This window comes from Macaca fascicularis, chromosome 4 (genome assembly GCF_037993035.2).
Source record: "Macaca fascicularis isolate 582-1 chromosome 4, T2T-MFA8v1.1".
Lineage (NCBI taxonomy): Eukaryota > Metazoa > Chordata > Mammalia > Primates > Cercopithecidae > Macaca > Macaca fascicularis.
The window spans coordinates 87,967,295-87,982,743 of record NC_088378.1 but is presented as its reverse complement, the minus strand read 5'-3'; the positions used below and the strand labels follow the sequence as shown (position 1 = coordinate 87,982,743).

The window sequence follows — 15,449 nt, the reverse complement described above, 5'->3', positions numbered from 1 at the left end:
CAGGCGCAGTGGCTCATGCCTGTAATCCCAGCACTTTCGGAGGCTGAGGCAGGTGGATTGCCTGAGGTCAGGAGTTCAAGACCAGCCTGATCAATATGGTGAAACTCTGTCTCTACTAAAAATACAAAAATTAGCCAGGCACGGTGGCATACACCTGCAGTCCCAGCTACTTGGGAGGATGAGGCAGGAGAATTGCTTGAGCCCAGGAGGTGGAGGTTGCAGTGAGCCAAGATCATGCCACTGCATTCCAGCCTGGGCGACAGAGTGACACTCTCACACTCCATCTCAAAAAAAAAAAAAAAAAAAAAAAAAATCTAGTAAGGGAAAGTGATTCTGTATAGAATGTAAATTTTCCCTGGAAGAGACAGCTTTTCAAGGCCATTTCAAAATATGTCGAATAAATATATTTTGGGGTAACATTTTTATTTCTTTCAGGTCCCACTATGTGTCATGTGATGTTATTCCAGAGTCAGGTTGGAATTTTCTTATTGCTACAGTATATTTTATCAGTCTTAAGATCTCCGTTTTAATGTTAATTCTGGTCAGTTGTGTCTAAACTCCAATGGGAGGAGGGTATGATGAGGCATGTCCAACCACCCACCCCTTCCCATCAGGGTCTGAACTCATTTTTCAGGGTTTTTTGAGATTACCTTGGCCAAGACAGAGGTCCATTCCTTTTGGGGGTAGGTGGGTGGTGGTGGTGCTTAGAATTTTATTTTTGGTTTTTGTATTAGTCTGTTCTCACACTGCTAGAAAGAACTACCTGAGGCTGGGTAACTTATAGAGAAAAGAGGTTTCATTAGCTCGCAGTTCCACAGGCTGTACAGGAGGTATGGCTCCAGAGGCCTCAGGAAATTTACAATCATGGCAGAAGAGGAAGCAAGCACGTCCTACCATGGCGCAGGAGAGAGACAGAGAGAGAGAGAGTGCGAATGGGGAAGTGCTACACACTTTTAAACGAACAGATCTTCTGAGAACTTCAGCATGGGAACGTCAAGGGGAAAGTCTGCCGCATGATTCAGTGACCTCTCACCAAGGCCCTCCTTCAACACAAGGGGGCTATCATTCCACATGAGATTTGGGTGGTGACACAGAGCCAAACCATATCAGTTTTCACGTGTATCCCAACAAACTTAAACATCAGCAAAGTATGTGCAAACCAGCATCCCTATATCTATTCTTGTCTCAACTGCACCTGCATACATCTGCATCTTGGACTCTCAAGGCCCTAACGTAATGGCAGAGTATTAACTCTACACTTAAATGACTGTGCCCCTAAAGTAGGGGTAGGAGGAGATCAGATCTAGCTTTCTTTCCCAAATCAGAATGCTTTTTCACTTTCATGAAATAAACATACTTCTAGGAGATGTCTCCTTTTATTTATACAAACATACACACGGAACTGGAAGGTAATTTGAAGTTGGGAGGTGGAAAACTAAAGGTCAAAAAGGGAAGAAAGCAAAAACGTCCCTTGCAAACTCCAGCCCGCAGACCTCAAGGACGGGCGCGAGGTCCTCAGAACCGGAACGACGAGCGCTGGATGGATTCCTGCAGCCCCGCGCTGCAACCTCCGGAAGATAGGGGACGCTGTGGCGCCAGGCCGGGCGCGCTCTACCGCTCTCTCTCGCAGGTGGGGCGGTGAGGTGGGGCGGGGCGTCTCGGGCGCTGAGAGGACGTGACCCCGCAAAAGGTAAGCGGCGGCGGCTACGGTGCTGAGTGGCTGGGCGCCGGCCTGGAGGGGACCGGGCGGCCGCACCATCACGCTCCCGTCTCTGCCCTTCCTGGCTGCCCTGCGGGCCCCCCAGGGAGGGAGCGTCCTCTCGGGCAGCCCAAATCTTTGCCTCTCGGTGGACGCCCTGTACCCGCACCCCAAGTCGGTGGAGCTCTCTGGCCCCACAGAGCCCATTTCCCGGACTCACCTTGCGGGCGCCAGTCTGTTCGGTACTTCATCCATGGACTCCCCCACCCCTAGAACTCTCTGGTTTCCTCCAGTTTCTTAGTGTCCTGGCTCACCAGACTCATAGTTAGGGGAGCATGGTGGTGTTTTCAGGAGATGCCCCTTTTCTTTTGTCATTGTGCGGACACGCGTACTTTTTCAGCCCTGCCACACAATGTGTAGAACTTAACTGAATGAAGTTTCTTCTGGAGGCTTCCAATGCGTCTTTGAGTAAGCCTTCGGCAGCGAACAGTAGTCCATGACATTGGGGGAAGCCAGATAAGACTCAGATTGTCAGTCCTCAGGCTGTCGCCAGCAAAGCCTTTCTCCTTTTTTCAGGGACCGTAGTACATCCAAGAGATGGAAAGGTGCTTTGTTTTGTTTTGTCTTGTTTTGTTTTGTTTTGTTTAAGACAGAGTTTCACTCTGTCGCCCAGGCTGGAGTGCAGTGGTGCGATCTGAGCTCACCGCAACCTTCACCTCCCGGGTTCAAGCGATTCTCGTGCCTCAGCCTCCCGAGGACCTGGAATTACAGATGTGCGCCACCACACCCGGCTACTTTTTGTATTTTTAGTAGAGACAAGGTTTCATCATGTTGGCCACGCTGGTTTCCAACTCCTGACCTCAAGCAATCCACCCGCCTCAGCCTCCCAAAGTGCTGGGATTACAAGCGTGAGCCACCCCACCCGGCGGGAAAGATACTTTTTTAAAAAGTATATTTTACCTTAAAAACAACATATATATAATCAGTTTTTAAAACAAGTGATTATAATTTTGTTTCTTAAATATTGTAATAGATATGCAAAGGCCTTTTATCAATTTAAAAGTAAGATGGGGTGAGGTGGTGAAATATTGGTGGGCTGGAGATTGGGAGACCTAGGTGATCGCACCCTCCTGGTAAAGACATCTCCCTGGGTCTGGGTTTCTCAGAAGGGGATGTAGAAGGGGGAGTTAGACAAAGTGGTGAGTACGACAGTAGCTACCATTCATTGAACATCTGCATCCTTTAAAATGTATTCGTCTTATTTAATACACACATTTAGTACCTATCTATGCAATAGATAGTAGTGCCCCTTTTATAAAGATGGAAACTGAAAATCAGAGTTGGCACCTAAAGACACACAGGTTATAAGTAGCGAAGTGAGAATTTGAGGTTATGCTAATTCCCTCAAGCCATGAAGTCCTCTGATTCTATCCCAAACTTGTTTAAACTAATTTAAATTATTTTTAAGGTTTTCTGCCCCAAACTTCAAGTTAGTTTCTTAAGTATTAAGATAATGTGGCATGTGAAACTATTAAGAAGTGTATTATACTTTCATTAAAATATTTTGCCCATTTTATAATTCTCTGTCTTTTAAAGGAAAGGCTTTCATTATTAATAAGGTTCCTGCTTGTTAACATTTTATGATTCTGGTCATTTTGTTTTGTCTTCTATTGAGGTGCTTATTTCTAAAATATATATTTGAAGATTGTTTCCCTTGAAGTAATTCTTATATTCTTTATATCTTGGTCTAATTTGCATGTACAATATATTAATAGGTAGTCATGTATTCTGGAATAACTCCCTGAGCAAGACTTTTACTGAAGGAGGGAAAATCATTCAAAAATGACTAGTCCTGACTCTCGGCATAGGACCATCTGTACAACCTCTCACATTGTGTGTTACTAATTTCAGGGGCTTACTATTCTTATGCTTTGAGATGTAAATGACTCTCATGGAGTTGGGTAAATAGGCAGTCCTTTATCTTTGCTTCTTTTTCCATTGCACGCTTCCATCACAGAGGATGGACAGGAGAAAAAGGTAAAGAACATGTTACCGGGGAGAAAACAAATGAAGTAAATACAGCTTAGTTTAGACCTTTTTTACAGGCAGCTGTGAAATGTTCTACTCTCCTTTTTTTTTTTTTTTTTTTTTTTTTAAGAAAAGATAAATAGCAGTTTCTTAATCATGCATAGAAAAGGGAACAAGAAGTGGGTGATGGAAAAATGAAGAAGAAATAAGAGTGGGGCAGATTACACAGCCAGGGGTGCCTGCTTAATTATTTTGCAGGTAGGGCCTCACACAAATTAATCCCAAAATTACTTAGCCAAGAGCAGTGTAATGCCAGGTTCCCAGCATCCCTACTAATCTGTATGTTTTATGTGATTACTGTTTTAACACAGTAAATGAAGTTTTTAAATCCAGCTTAAAATAAATAGATCTTCAAAGTGATAATAACTAGAGATTGGTCAATATCATCTGTAAGTAAGTGAGTGACAGCTGTAATGGAAACAAAGAGTAAGGGAAGAAGGTGAAGAAACTAGTGGGAAGACTAGTTCTGATGAAAGTGTGCTAGACATTAACTGGTTTTGTCTTAGGTGCAGTTCACCTGAGTGGTAATGTCAGAATAAGTTATTGCCATGCTTTGACCTTTTAAAATTGGAACTTGTATTAGTTTTGTACTTGAAAATAGCTAGTCAACTTAAACTTCAGGATTAAAAGTTTACTTGTTAAAATACAGATTGGTTTTCCCCAAAACAATTTACACATCTGTGAAGAAATGACTTAAGGTTTTGCATTCTACCTGTTTTATTTATTCAACTGGCACGTCTTGAATTTATGCTTCAGTCATACTTGTACAGCTCTGTGGGCCGGCATGTGAACAAATACAGAAGAATTTTCTCCTATGTAGAAAAGGTTGTTGTTGTTGTTGTTGTTAAAATAGTTATATATAACAAATTATTGGCTGCTGAGACCCTTTCTGGTCTCAGTAATCTGAATTTTTTTTTAACAAAGTATAGATGGTTGTTAAAAAGTCTTAGTTTGATAGATGGTGTGAATAAGTTCATGCAATTTTGGGAGAACTGTTGTATCATCAGTGACTGTAGCTTATAAAGGAGAAGCAGCAATAAAACTGAGCTGTTTTATTCCACTTCTAATAAAAGAATGATAAATAATAGAAAATGTTACTCTCATACTTTCCAGAAAGTGTCAGTAACAGTGGAAATTGGGGTATATTAAATCTTTTAAAATATACATGTGAGTTTCCAGTCAAAATATTCTTTGTCATTTCTAGCAAAGAGTTTAACATAAACAGTGAATTATTAAGGTAAATTTGGTGTCTGGGACTTGCAATATAACCAATACTACCCTGGTTATTTTATTGATTCATTGTAAAGGAAATATAGGTTCTGCTAAGGAGAAAAGGAGATCAAGCAATCTTACAACTAAAATTAAGTCATCACAATTAGTGTTAGAACACTATATAGTTTTTTACAGACATATTTCATATAGGTTGAATTTCGTAACACTGAGCATCACTGCATCCGTTTAATTTTAAAATAGTGACATTTTTGTTAGCTGTAACTAGTCTCTCTTTCTCTTTCTCCCCCTTTCCTCTCCCCCATATATATATGTAAATGACATATATATATATGTAAATGACAGCAGATCCCTTGTAGATAGATTAATGCCCTCCCTGAGGGGATGATGAACTCACTCCACACCTGAAGTCCAAAATTATATACAGTGTATAATTTTATATATCCCAGGAGTAGAGTAATAATAATATATGATGTAAATTGTATATTATAATAAATCATTGTTTAATATATAATTTATTATGTTAATATATTACATATAATTAATATATAACAATTTTATTTAATTTTGGGCATCAGGTATGGAGTAGTTCATCATCCTCAATTCCTGGCACATTATCATCCACACAAAGTATATGTAAATAAACTATGCTCTGAGGACCCTTCTGTGCTCTGCAATATGAACTTCTATACCCATCTTTTCCATTACCTTTTCTTCCCAATGAACAACTTTAATCTGTTTTCCACAGGCTATCTTTGTTTTAAATACAGGCAGCTGTTTTCCAATAATAAATGGAAAAATGCTGTTTATATCAGTTTCTGGTTAGAATGACTTTTACCTTTGTGAATTTGCTTTTTCAGGCCTTTATAGTATTTTTATCTAATGCCTCAGTTTCATGTAGTGGCACACTCTGAGGCTGAGATTCAGTTCTAATAACATGGCCATGGGTTAACTATTTTCTGCCTAATGTTTCTTATAGGTTTGTCTGTTGACAGACTATAATATTCCTTCCACTTTAATGACTGCTTCATTTTGCATTTTCTTTCCCTATTTTAGTCCATTTGTGTTCCTATAAAGGAATACTGAGGCTGGGCAATTTATGAAGAAAAGAAGTTTATTTGGTTCATGGTTCTGCAGGCTGTACAGGAAGCATGGTGTCAGCATCTATTTCTGGTGAGGGGCTCAGGTTGCCTCCACCCATGGTGGAAGGTGATGGTGATCTGGCATGTGCAGAGATCACATGGTAAGAGAGGAAGCAAGAAAGAGAGGGGAGGTGCTAGGCTGTTTTTAACAACCAGCTCTCCAGGGGACTAATAGAGTGAGAACTCACTTGCTCCCCACCCTCCCCCAGGGAGGGTATTAATCTATTCATGAGGGATCCACCCCCATGACCCAAACACCTCCCACTAGGCCTCACCTCTGACACTGGAGATCAGATTTCCACGTGAGGTTTGGGAGACAAATATCCAAACTATAGTACCCACGTTTATAGTCAAACAAGTTTTTAGCACAGGGAGAAACATCACTGACACCTGGTATAGGCACCTGGTGGCCAACATTTGTTACTTAAATTCTAAATACCTTTATAAACACCATCATGGCTAAGAGAAGAAAAATGAAACACCAGCAGTTCTCATTAGAAGAAAAAAATGACGGTAATGGAAGCAGTAGATTGCTGCCACAATAAAGGAGAAATAGCAAAGGAATTTAACACCACGACCCCAACATTGTTCACATTTTTGAAAGATTGAGCCAAGATTGAAGAGAAAATTTAAAAAGGGATTCTGGGACTAAAGCAGAAGTGAATATGAGGCCCCTTTTATCACTGTTTCTGCATGGTATCGGGTTCATGCAAGAAATGGGCATGTAACTGTGCTATAGAAAGCTTTGGATTTTTGTCAACCTTGGGCGTTGCATTAGTCTCTTCTTGCATCACTATAAAGAAATTCCTGATGCTGTGTAATTTATAAAGAAAAGAGGTTTAATTGGCTCACAGTTCAGCAGACTGTACAGGAAGCATGGTGCCAGCATCTGCCCCTGGTGAGGGCTTCAGGAAGCTTTCAGTTGTGATGGAAGATTAAGTGGGAGCAGGCATGTCACATGGTGAGACAGGAAGCAAGAGGGAGGGGGAAGAAGTGTCACACTCTTAAATAACCAGATCTCACGTGAACTCATAGAGTAAGAACTTGCTCATTACCACAAGGATGGCACCAAAACATTCATGAGGGATCTGCCCCCATGATCCAAATGCCTCCCGCCAGTCTCCACCTTCAACACTGGGGATTACAGTTCAGCTTGAGATTTAGAAGGGACAAACATCCAGAGCTTGTCAGCCATGGTGAGTTTCAAGCAAGTGGGGGCTGCCTCAACAAACTTCGGGCATATTCTGGAATTGTTTCACAAGTTACCTGTAGTGAAGAAAACACTGTTTTGGTAGAGAAAATTATTAACTTACATGCAGGAGAAACTTAAAAACAAAAACAAAAATTGCTGGTTACAGCTTCAATGGCTTGTTTGTTTGTTTGTTTTTGATACAGGGTCTAGCTATGTTGCCCAGGCTGGTCTCAGACTCCTGGGTTCAAGCAGTACTTCTACCTCTTCCTCCCAAAATAGTGGGATTAAGGCGTGAGCCACCTCGCCCAGCCTGAATGGTGTTTTAAATGCTGATGAAACAGATGTTCTTGTTACCTTATCATATGCTTCATGCCAAAGGTAGACTTTGCAAAGGAAATAAACAGATTGATGATTGGTGTATTCTACTGTAATGCATTCTGGAACAATTGTCTTTGGCAAGTCAGCTAACTATCAGTACTTCAGAAATGTTCCCCCCGTGATTACCAAGCCAATACACATGCCTGAATAATGAGAAATGTGTTACTGAATGACTGATAAAGATTGACAAGGGAATGCAAGGAGCAATCCACAGTATCCTCTTGCTGATAGACAATTGCTCTGCCCACAACATACTCCCACACTTGGATCATGTAGGAGTTGAGCTTTTCCCATTGAACTACACAGCCATTCTGCAGCCATTGGATGAGGGTGTAATTGGCACAGAGAAAGCTCACTTCTGAAAGCAGTTTCTAAATATAGAGAATGAAGAGAAAATGGAGAAAAGCAACATGAATAAGCCATTGACATGATTGCAGAGACTTGGTGGTCTATAAAGTTATCTGTAATCATGAAATGTTAGCAAAACACAGGCATGATTCCTGTGGGATCCCCTGAGGTCCTCCTGTAAGGAGGCTGCAACCAAATGTGGTGTTTGAACCAATCTAGCACTCAACTACTACTGTCATTGATGTCTCAAACCAGTTTGATTTTGAAGACTGTGTGGCTACAGATAGCAGTTTATTTCCCAAGTTACCAAATCCTGAAGTTGCTACAGGAGTGCTAACTGATGTAAAAATTGAACCAGAAAGTCGGTGATAATGATGAAGAAGGCAACAATGATAATCATGACGTGCATGAGGAATAAGTGACTGAACCGGCAAGAGTGAACATTTCTGAAGCCTTTGCAAGTGTAGAAAGTGCTTAGAACATTCCTTTCTCTTCAAGCAGATGTTCCTCTTGAGGTGCATACCTGATCAAGTGGTATAGATGAACATTCAGTGTCTACTGCAACACAATGTATTTTGAAAAGCCAAGTTCCTAGTTTTCTCCTTAACTATGAAGTTGTGAAAATATTGATTTTATAACGTCTATAAAATAGTAAGCTTAATGAATACTTATACTGGCCAGGTGTGGTGGCTCATGCATGTGATCCCAGCACTTTGGGAGGCAGAAGCAGGATTGCTTTGTGGCCAGGAGTTTGAGACCAGCCTGGGCAACATAGTGAGACCTACCAAAAAAAAAAAAAAGCCAGGTGTGGTGGTGCCTGCCTGTAGTCCTAGCTACCTGGGAGGCTGAGGTGGGAGGATCACTTGAGCCCAGGTGTTTGAGGCTGCAGACTGCAGTAAGCTATGATCATACCACTGCACATGCATTCCAGTCTAGGCAATCAAGTAAGACTCTGTCTCAAAAAAAAAAAAAAAAAATTGTACAAACAAAGCCCCAATAACATTTACTGTACAGTGATTGCAGCATTTCCCCCAAATAATTTTACTATATTGTCATTTATGTCTATCTTTGGAAGCTTGCTTTCTCTACCTCCCCTCTTTCAACTCTCACCTCCCATCCCAGCATTAGATGGCAGAGATGATAAACTAAGCTTTTGCCTAATAATACCTAGAAGAGAAAAATATTCCCAAAGTGCTGACATTTCAGCTAGGAAAACAAGAAGACAAAAGACACACTTGGATTTAATAGGATAGATTTAGAGTAGCTAAGATAAAAAAGGATATTAAGATTAAGGAGATAGCAGGGCATGTCCTACCCAGAAAGTTGCTAATTGGCAAAGGAGGAGTGAGTACAAACAGCTCCTTATCCTTACTGCTTGGGAAAATGAGTTCGTGGGTGGTCGTGGAGGAAGACAGAGGAGCAGTGGAGGAAACCGGCCAGGAGTGAATCTGTAGGAGAAGATAATGAGCAAAGGAATGCTGATCCTTCCCTCAGGTTAGGGTTCTGCAGGGGCTGTTGAAAGGTGAGGAGGAGTGAAAACAAGGAAATAAAGAAAGGAACAGATAACCTACTGGCCTCACCTACTCTCAGTCCTGGTTTCATGTGATACAACGTGACTCAGACCAACAAACAATTCTCCCGTCTTCTGTAAAAGTAGGAAAACAACCTTTGCCCACAGCTTTTATTTTGAGGTGAAAATTAAAATAATGAATGAAATTAACAAATTAAACTTAAAACACCATTTACAAAGTGCATAATACAAAGTAATAAGATAACTGACAATCACCTTTGGTATGTATCTGGGTTGGAATTCAAAGAAAGAATTTAAGAATGACTTTTTAAAGAAATTTATCAGAGAAGCACAATTATGAAGGGAAAAAATATATTATTTTGTTTTTAGATAATAACTCATCATTGATGAAGATGTCTTCAGCACCTGAGCCTCCAGCATTCAAAAAGGAACCACCCAAAGAGAAAGACTTTCAAAGCCCGGGGCTCAGACGGGTGCGCACAACAACCTTATTTCGTGCTGTGAATCCAGAGCTCTTCATTAAACCTGTAAGAAATATATCCAGGATAAGACTTTATTTTTAATCTAACCAGACTGTCAGGAAGTTCTGATTTTCTTGTAATTGATTTTATCATGGAAATTTTATGTTGACAAGACCTCCCTGTGAATAAAAGCAGGTGGAAGGACGATTGTAAATGCTGTTTCACATATAAATACACATATAAAAATATTTTAAGGGCATTTGAGAGTTATAATGGAAAATGGTTGCACTTTAATGGATTGGCTTCTCAAACTATCTAAAGTACTATTTTAATCGTTGCATTAATTTGAAGACAACTTTTGTTGTTTGATCAAGTACTATTAGGTAAATAAGACCTTCCATTTAAGCAAGGAAACCAAAATGAAAATCTGACCATTCTTACATACTGCAATTCTAGCCTGTAGGTAATATTTTTATCTAAGCAATATTACAGATACTTTGTGAAAAATTCCAAAACATTTGATTTGATGAAATTCATTTATTCATTAGAGGTTCTGTCACCCAGGCTGTAGTGCAGTGGTACAATCATAGCTCACTGCAGCTTCAAACCCCTGGGCTCAAGGGATCCTCGCACCTCAGCCTCCTGGGTGGCTGGGACTACAGGTGCACACCTTCATGCCTGGCTCCTTTTTAAAATTTTTTGTAGAGATGGTGTTTCAGTATATTGCCCAAGCTGGTTTTGAACTCCTGGCCTTAAGCGATTCTCCCACCTCAGCCTCCCAAATTGTTGGGATTACAGGCATGAGCCCACGCCTGGCTGAGTTTATTTTTAAATAAATGTAGATTCTATTTTAAAATAAATGTAAAATCAAGTTAAAATAAAATATGATAAATATTTAAGTGTGTTGAATCTGATTAGAATTTTAGTAACACAGTTACCAGTGTAAACTGTTAAATAGGTCAACTTAATCAGATCATTAAATCAAGGTAAAATTTTTTTTTTTTTTTGAAACCGAGTCTCGCTCTGTCGCCCAGGCTGGAGTGCAGTGGTGCGATCTCCACTCACTGCAAGCTCCGCCTCCCAGGTTCACGCCATTCTCCTGCCTCAGCCTCCCGAGTAGCTGGGACTACAGGCGCCCGCCACCGCGCCCGGCTAATTTTTGTATTTTCAGTAGAGCGGGTTTCACCGTGTTAGCCAGGGTGGTCTCAATCTCCTGACCTCGTGATCCGCCCGACTCGGCCTCCCAAAGTGCTGGGATTACAGGCGTGAGCCACTGCGCCCGGCCCAAGGTAAAATATTTTAAAAGCTTTGAAGTAATGTGTTCTTTTAATTGCTTAAAGCATTTCAAGAATTATAAATTTAAACTGCTCTGAGTCCGTGTCCTTTCTTAGGTGTTCATCTAAGTGAAAAAGTTTGACCCTTATTTTGAAATAGAAATGTCACCTAAAGGAATAAACTGAGGCAAATTAATATATGTAGGGAGTTTATTTGGGCCAAGGTTGAGGACTGCAACCTGGGAAACACTTCACAGTAACCTTGCGAAGCACTCTGGAGAACAAAGGAGAGGGTGGAATTTTTCAGGAAAAAAGTGAATCAGGAGAGGGGGCAAGTACAAAAGTTGCTTTTCAGTAATTTTCATTGGTTTGCAGAAATGACATTGATTAGTAATTGGCTATACATTGTTGAATTACAGAGTAGGAGTTATAATGTCTGGTGGATGGCATTGTAAGGTTAATTTATAGCTATTGGTGGTGTCAGTCCAGAGCCCACATAGCAAGGGCTTCAAAATTATTTAGCTCAAGACGTGACTACTAGCTCATTCCAGTGCCTCTCTGGACCTGATAATTTAAAGGGGGCTCACATTCCTCAGTTAAAGAGTTTCTTTTATTTCTCAGTAGTGGTATAGCAGGTATGGTGATAGAAGCAGAAACTATTACTTGTATCACTACTGTGCATTTACATTGACCTAAGAAAGGCCAATTCGTTGAGTGTGAACGTGCAAAGAAAATGGTCTAAGGTACAGTTTCAGGAATAACAAAAATGCTTTTCTGGAGTTGTGAACATCTTTCCTGTATTTAAAAGCTTTTTTTGGGGGGGGGGTGTGGGGGTTGGACATCATGACTGATGTCTGCAATCCCAATACTTTGGGAGGCTGAGGTAGAGGGATCTCTTGAGTCTAGGAGTTCAACATACCGAGACTCTATCTCTACAAAAAAATTTAAAATTAGGCTGGCCACAGTGGCTTACGCCTGTTAATCCCAGCACTTTGGGAGGCTGAGGTGGGCAGATCACTTGAAGTCAGGAATTTGAAACTAGCTGGCCAATATGGTGAAACCCCGTATTTATTAAAAATACAAAAAAATTAGCCAGGCATGGTGGTGCACACCTGTAGTCCCAGCTACTTGGGAGGCTGAGGCAGGAAAATCACTTGAGCCCGGGAGTTTGAGACTGCAGTGAGCTATGATTGCACACTGCACTCCAGCCTGGGCGGCAGAGTGAGATCCTGTCTCTTAACATCAACAACAACAACACAGCTTTTCTGTGTGTGTGTGTGAAGCTGAAAACATAACTTTGCCTCTTAGGGTCTTGGATTGTCCAAGAGTAAATCAAGGTTAACAGCATAATAGCTGTTCCAATCACTAAATTTCTTGAGGTTATGGAGTAGGTTCCCAGCGAAGAGTGTATACGTCATCATCATTTCTGTGCCTAATATATAAAAGGTTTTTTTGCCAGTTATTCATGACTTGGGCAAGAAGAATAGCGTGTGTACTTCAATCCTCACTTCCTAATAAAATGAACTAATTTGAGGTTTGCAAACGGAGGGACTTGGGCCCAGGACCCAGGAAGTTAAGCAGCTCCTCCACTTCACACAGATAACATTGAAAACTCTGGGTACCAGGCCAGTTTTCCTGCCCCACTCCTTTCCCAGCTGTCACCTTCCTGAGGGTAGAGATCTGAGATGTCCAGGGTGTAGATGGGAGAAAGACTGGAGAGGAGAAGCAAGAGTCTCCTATAATCTCTGGATAATCAGTAGTTTAGCTAATTGAATAAAGAACTGAATAAATGATTATAGTTGAAATATTGCCATGGTAATGCTAGTGTTGTAATAAAGATGTGGCATGTCAAGAGGAAAATGCAACTGATATTTGGGTCTCCTCAAATTGTTAGTCTTACTAAAGCTTTATACTTTTTTTTTTCTTTGACAGAACAAACCTGTAATGGCTTTCGGATTGGTAACTCTTTCACTTTGCGTGGCATATATTGGTTATCTGCATGCAACACAAGAGAATAAAAAGGACCTCTATGAAGCTATTGATAGTGAGGGGCACAGTTACATGAGGCGGAAAACATCCAAATGGGATTAGTAATGCTGGTTACTGCAGATGAATGTTTATTAAGCGTTCTGAAATCTTCAACTGAAAGACCTTGTGAGTGTACAGTATCATATTTCTTGTTCTAGAACATGCTAATGAAGACAGAAGATAGCAGTTGCAACCAGACAACTGTCGTAAATTTTGCCCTTTCACAGCCGTTATCTCATTCTTTTTCCACAGAGCGAGCTTCATAATATTTTTCTTTCCTTGCCTCTTATAAAAGTGCCATGAGAATGGAAGTTGTCTTTGTTAATTATTAAATTCTGTATAATAAAAGTACCCATGCTGTTAAATTTGCATGATGTTTTAAATATTTTAAGATGAATTATGCTGGTGCAGCTGTCGTGAAAGTTTAGTTGTGTTTTGCTACTTGCAAAGGAAATGTTCATGTTCTCCCTGGCATAGAACCTATATTTTTAAAGAAAGATAAATAGAAAATTTAAAGCCTGAAGTCAATATTAAAAATATGAGATATGAGAAACTGAGTTGGCTCTGACAAGTAGTTCTTATAGTGTCACAAATGGTTCATATATTTCAGTTTCCATTTTAGCTATTTTTGGGGCAGAATTTTATTTTAATGGAAAAGATCCTTCCACTCAGCTGCTAAAATAAAGATTAAATAAGAATATCCCAGAGTAATTGGAGTTTTTCTTTAAAAGAGAAAGTATGTTTTACTGAGGTATGATGATTTTGACTACAACTAAATGTTATCTATTTTAGTTTTTGTAAATTAATGTTACAGTAATGTTGTAAACATAAGACCAAGTGTTCTTATAGTTATTTAAAAACTACAACTACTCAATAGATAAGAAATAGATAAGGTCTCCTTATTGTACCAGGTTTACCTTATATGCTTTTTTTTTCTTTTGAAGTTTATATGCCAGCAGGCCTTTTTGTTTTTTTTCTTTTCAGAATGTTTCTTATTCTCTGAAGCATCAGCATTTTGAAGTGTCTTTTATGGAAGTGGGGACAGAAAAGGGGGTAAAAATGAGTGTAAACAAAGCCAAGCCCCACTGTCAGCACCGAGCAGCAGAATGGCCTTGGTTGTCCTGGCACCTGGCCCAGGGGCCTAGGACAGAGGTCAAGGCTAGGCCCCTGTGTCTGGCCAGATTCTGCCTTATAGAATTCAAATCTTTATCACAAGGGTTCTGGACCTGTTTCATTTCTAGATATGTACCTAATTCTCCAAATCATTGTAATTGGGCCTCAGTAGTAAATCTCACCTCTGAAGTTTTGCTTCAGTTGCTATTAATATTACCAAGTAATAATAACAGCACAGGCAGAGTTTATCATAATGTTATTTTTAATTTATCATACTTCATTGTCGTTTTGTAAGGTATATGAATATGTAATTATGTGTGATTTGTAGATATTAAAGAACTTAGCTAATTGAATTTACATGCAACTAAATAAAATCTTTACTACTGAGCCCCAAATATTTATTTGCTGTGCCTCTCTGTATAATGTACTTTATATAGTTTAAAATGCACTTCAGTGATACAAAATCCCTTTTAAAGACTGTCTTTTGTTTTTGGTTTCCCTGTGTATTTTGGCTGTCAAAAAACTAGGGTTCTTCTGTTTTTAACTTATGCATTTAATGACACATTGCCATCTTTTAGAATTTTTTACTATTTAACAGAATAAGTTGATGTTTGGTGGCAGAGGAGATATTAGTTGCGTGAACTGTCAAGAGACTGCAGTGCAGGAGGGCAACAGAAACTGTACAAGTTGCAGACTTAACTCATGTAAGATCTGTGTGAATCAGCCAAAGTAACTAGAGTCAGTCAAACACAAAGCTGTGAAAAGTAGTGTGAGGAAAGAATCATACTGAATTTTAGGAACAAGTACCTGACTATGATACTTTTTACAGAATGGCTACAAGTTGTAGGACAGTTTTTGTGTGTGCTGATGTCAACGGCTGCCTGGCTATGTGTTGATGTTTTCATCCTTTCTCTTTTGAATGAGGGTATAACCATCAAAAATAAAATACCTTTCAAATAGTCCGA

At 40.0% G+C, this 15,449-nt stretch overlaps 1 protein-coding gene across 7 annotated transcripts; it reads left to right on the top strand.

Annotated features, from left to right (window-relative positions):
• Positions 1-1,616: 1,616 nt before the first annotated feature.
• SMIM8 (small integral membrane protein 8) lies at positions 1,617-15,446 on the top strand. 7 transcript variants are annotated; one of them, XR_012433630.1, is made up of 5 exons: positions 1,617-1,690; positions 3,717-3,736; positions 9,978-10,135; positions 13,276-13,497; positions 14,356-15,446. XR_012433630.1 is itself a non-coding variant. In XM_074037533.1 (5 exons), the coding sequence occupies exons 4-5, from the start codon at positions 9,995-9,997 to the stop codon at positions 13,432-13,434; spliced, it is 300 nt and encodes a 99-aa protein (XP_073893634.1). In that variant the 5' UTR covers positions 1,617-1,690; positions 3,717-3,736; positions 7,555-8,592; positions 9,978-9,994; the 3' UTR covers positions 13,435-15,446. The 7 variants fall into 7 exon arrangements, 5 of the variants coding, with proteins under 5 accessions (XP_073893634.1, XP_073893635.1, XP_005596029.4 ...); XM_074037533.1 differs by adding an exon at positions 7,555-8,592 and having other exon boundaries at positions 13,276-15,446; XR_010586329.2 differs by lacking the exon at positions 3,717-3,736.
• Positions 15,447-15,449: the final 3 nt, after the last annotated feature.

Coding starts and splice junctions, on each gene's coding strand:
- SMIM8 (XM_074037532.1), top strand. CDS start 6,143: ATGGTTCTGCAGGCTGTACAGGAAGCATGGTGTCAGCATCTATTTCTG. Junction 6,261..9,977: donor GCATGTGCAGAGATCACATG/GTAAGAGAGGAA, acceptor TTTTGTTTTTAG/ATAATAACTCATCATTGATG. Junction 10,136..13,275: donor CAGAGCTCTTCATTAAACCT/GTAAGAAATATA, acceptor TTTCTTTGACAG/AACAAACCTGTAATGGCTTT.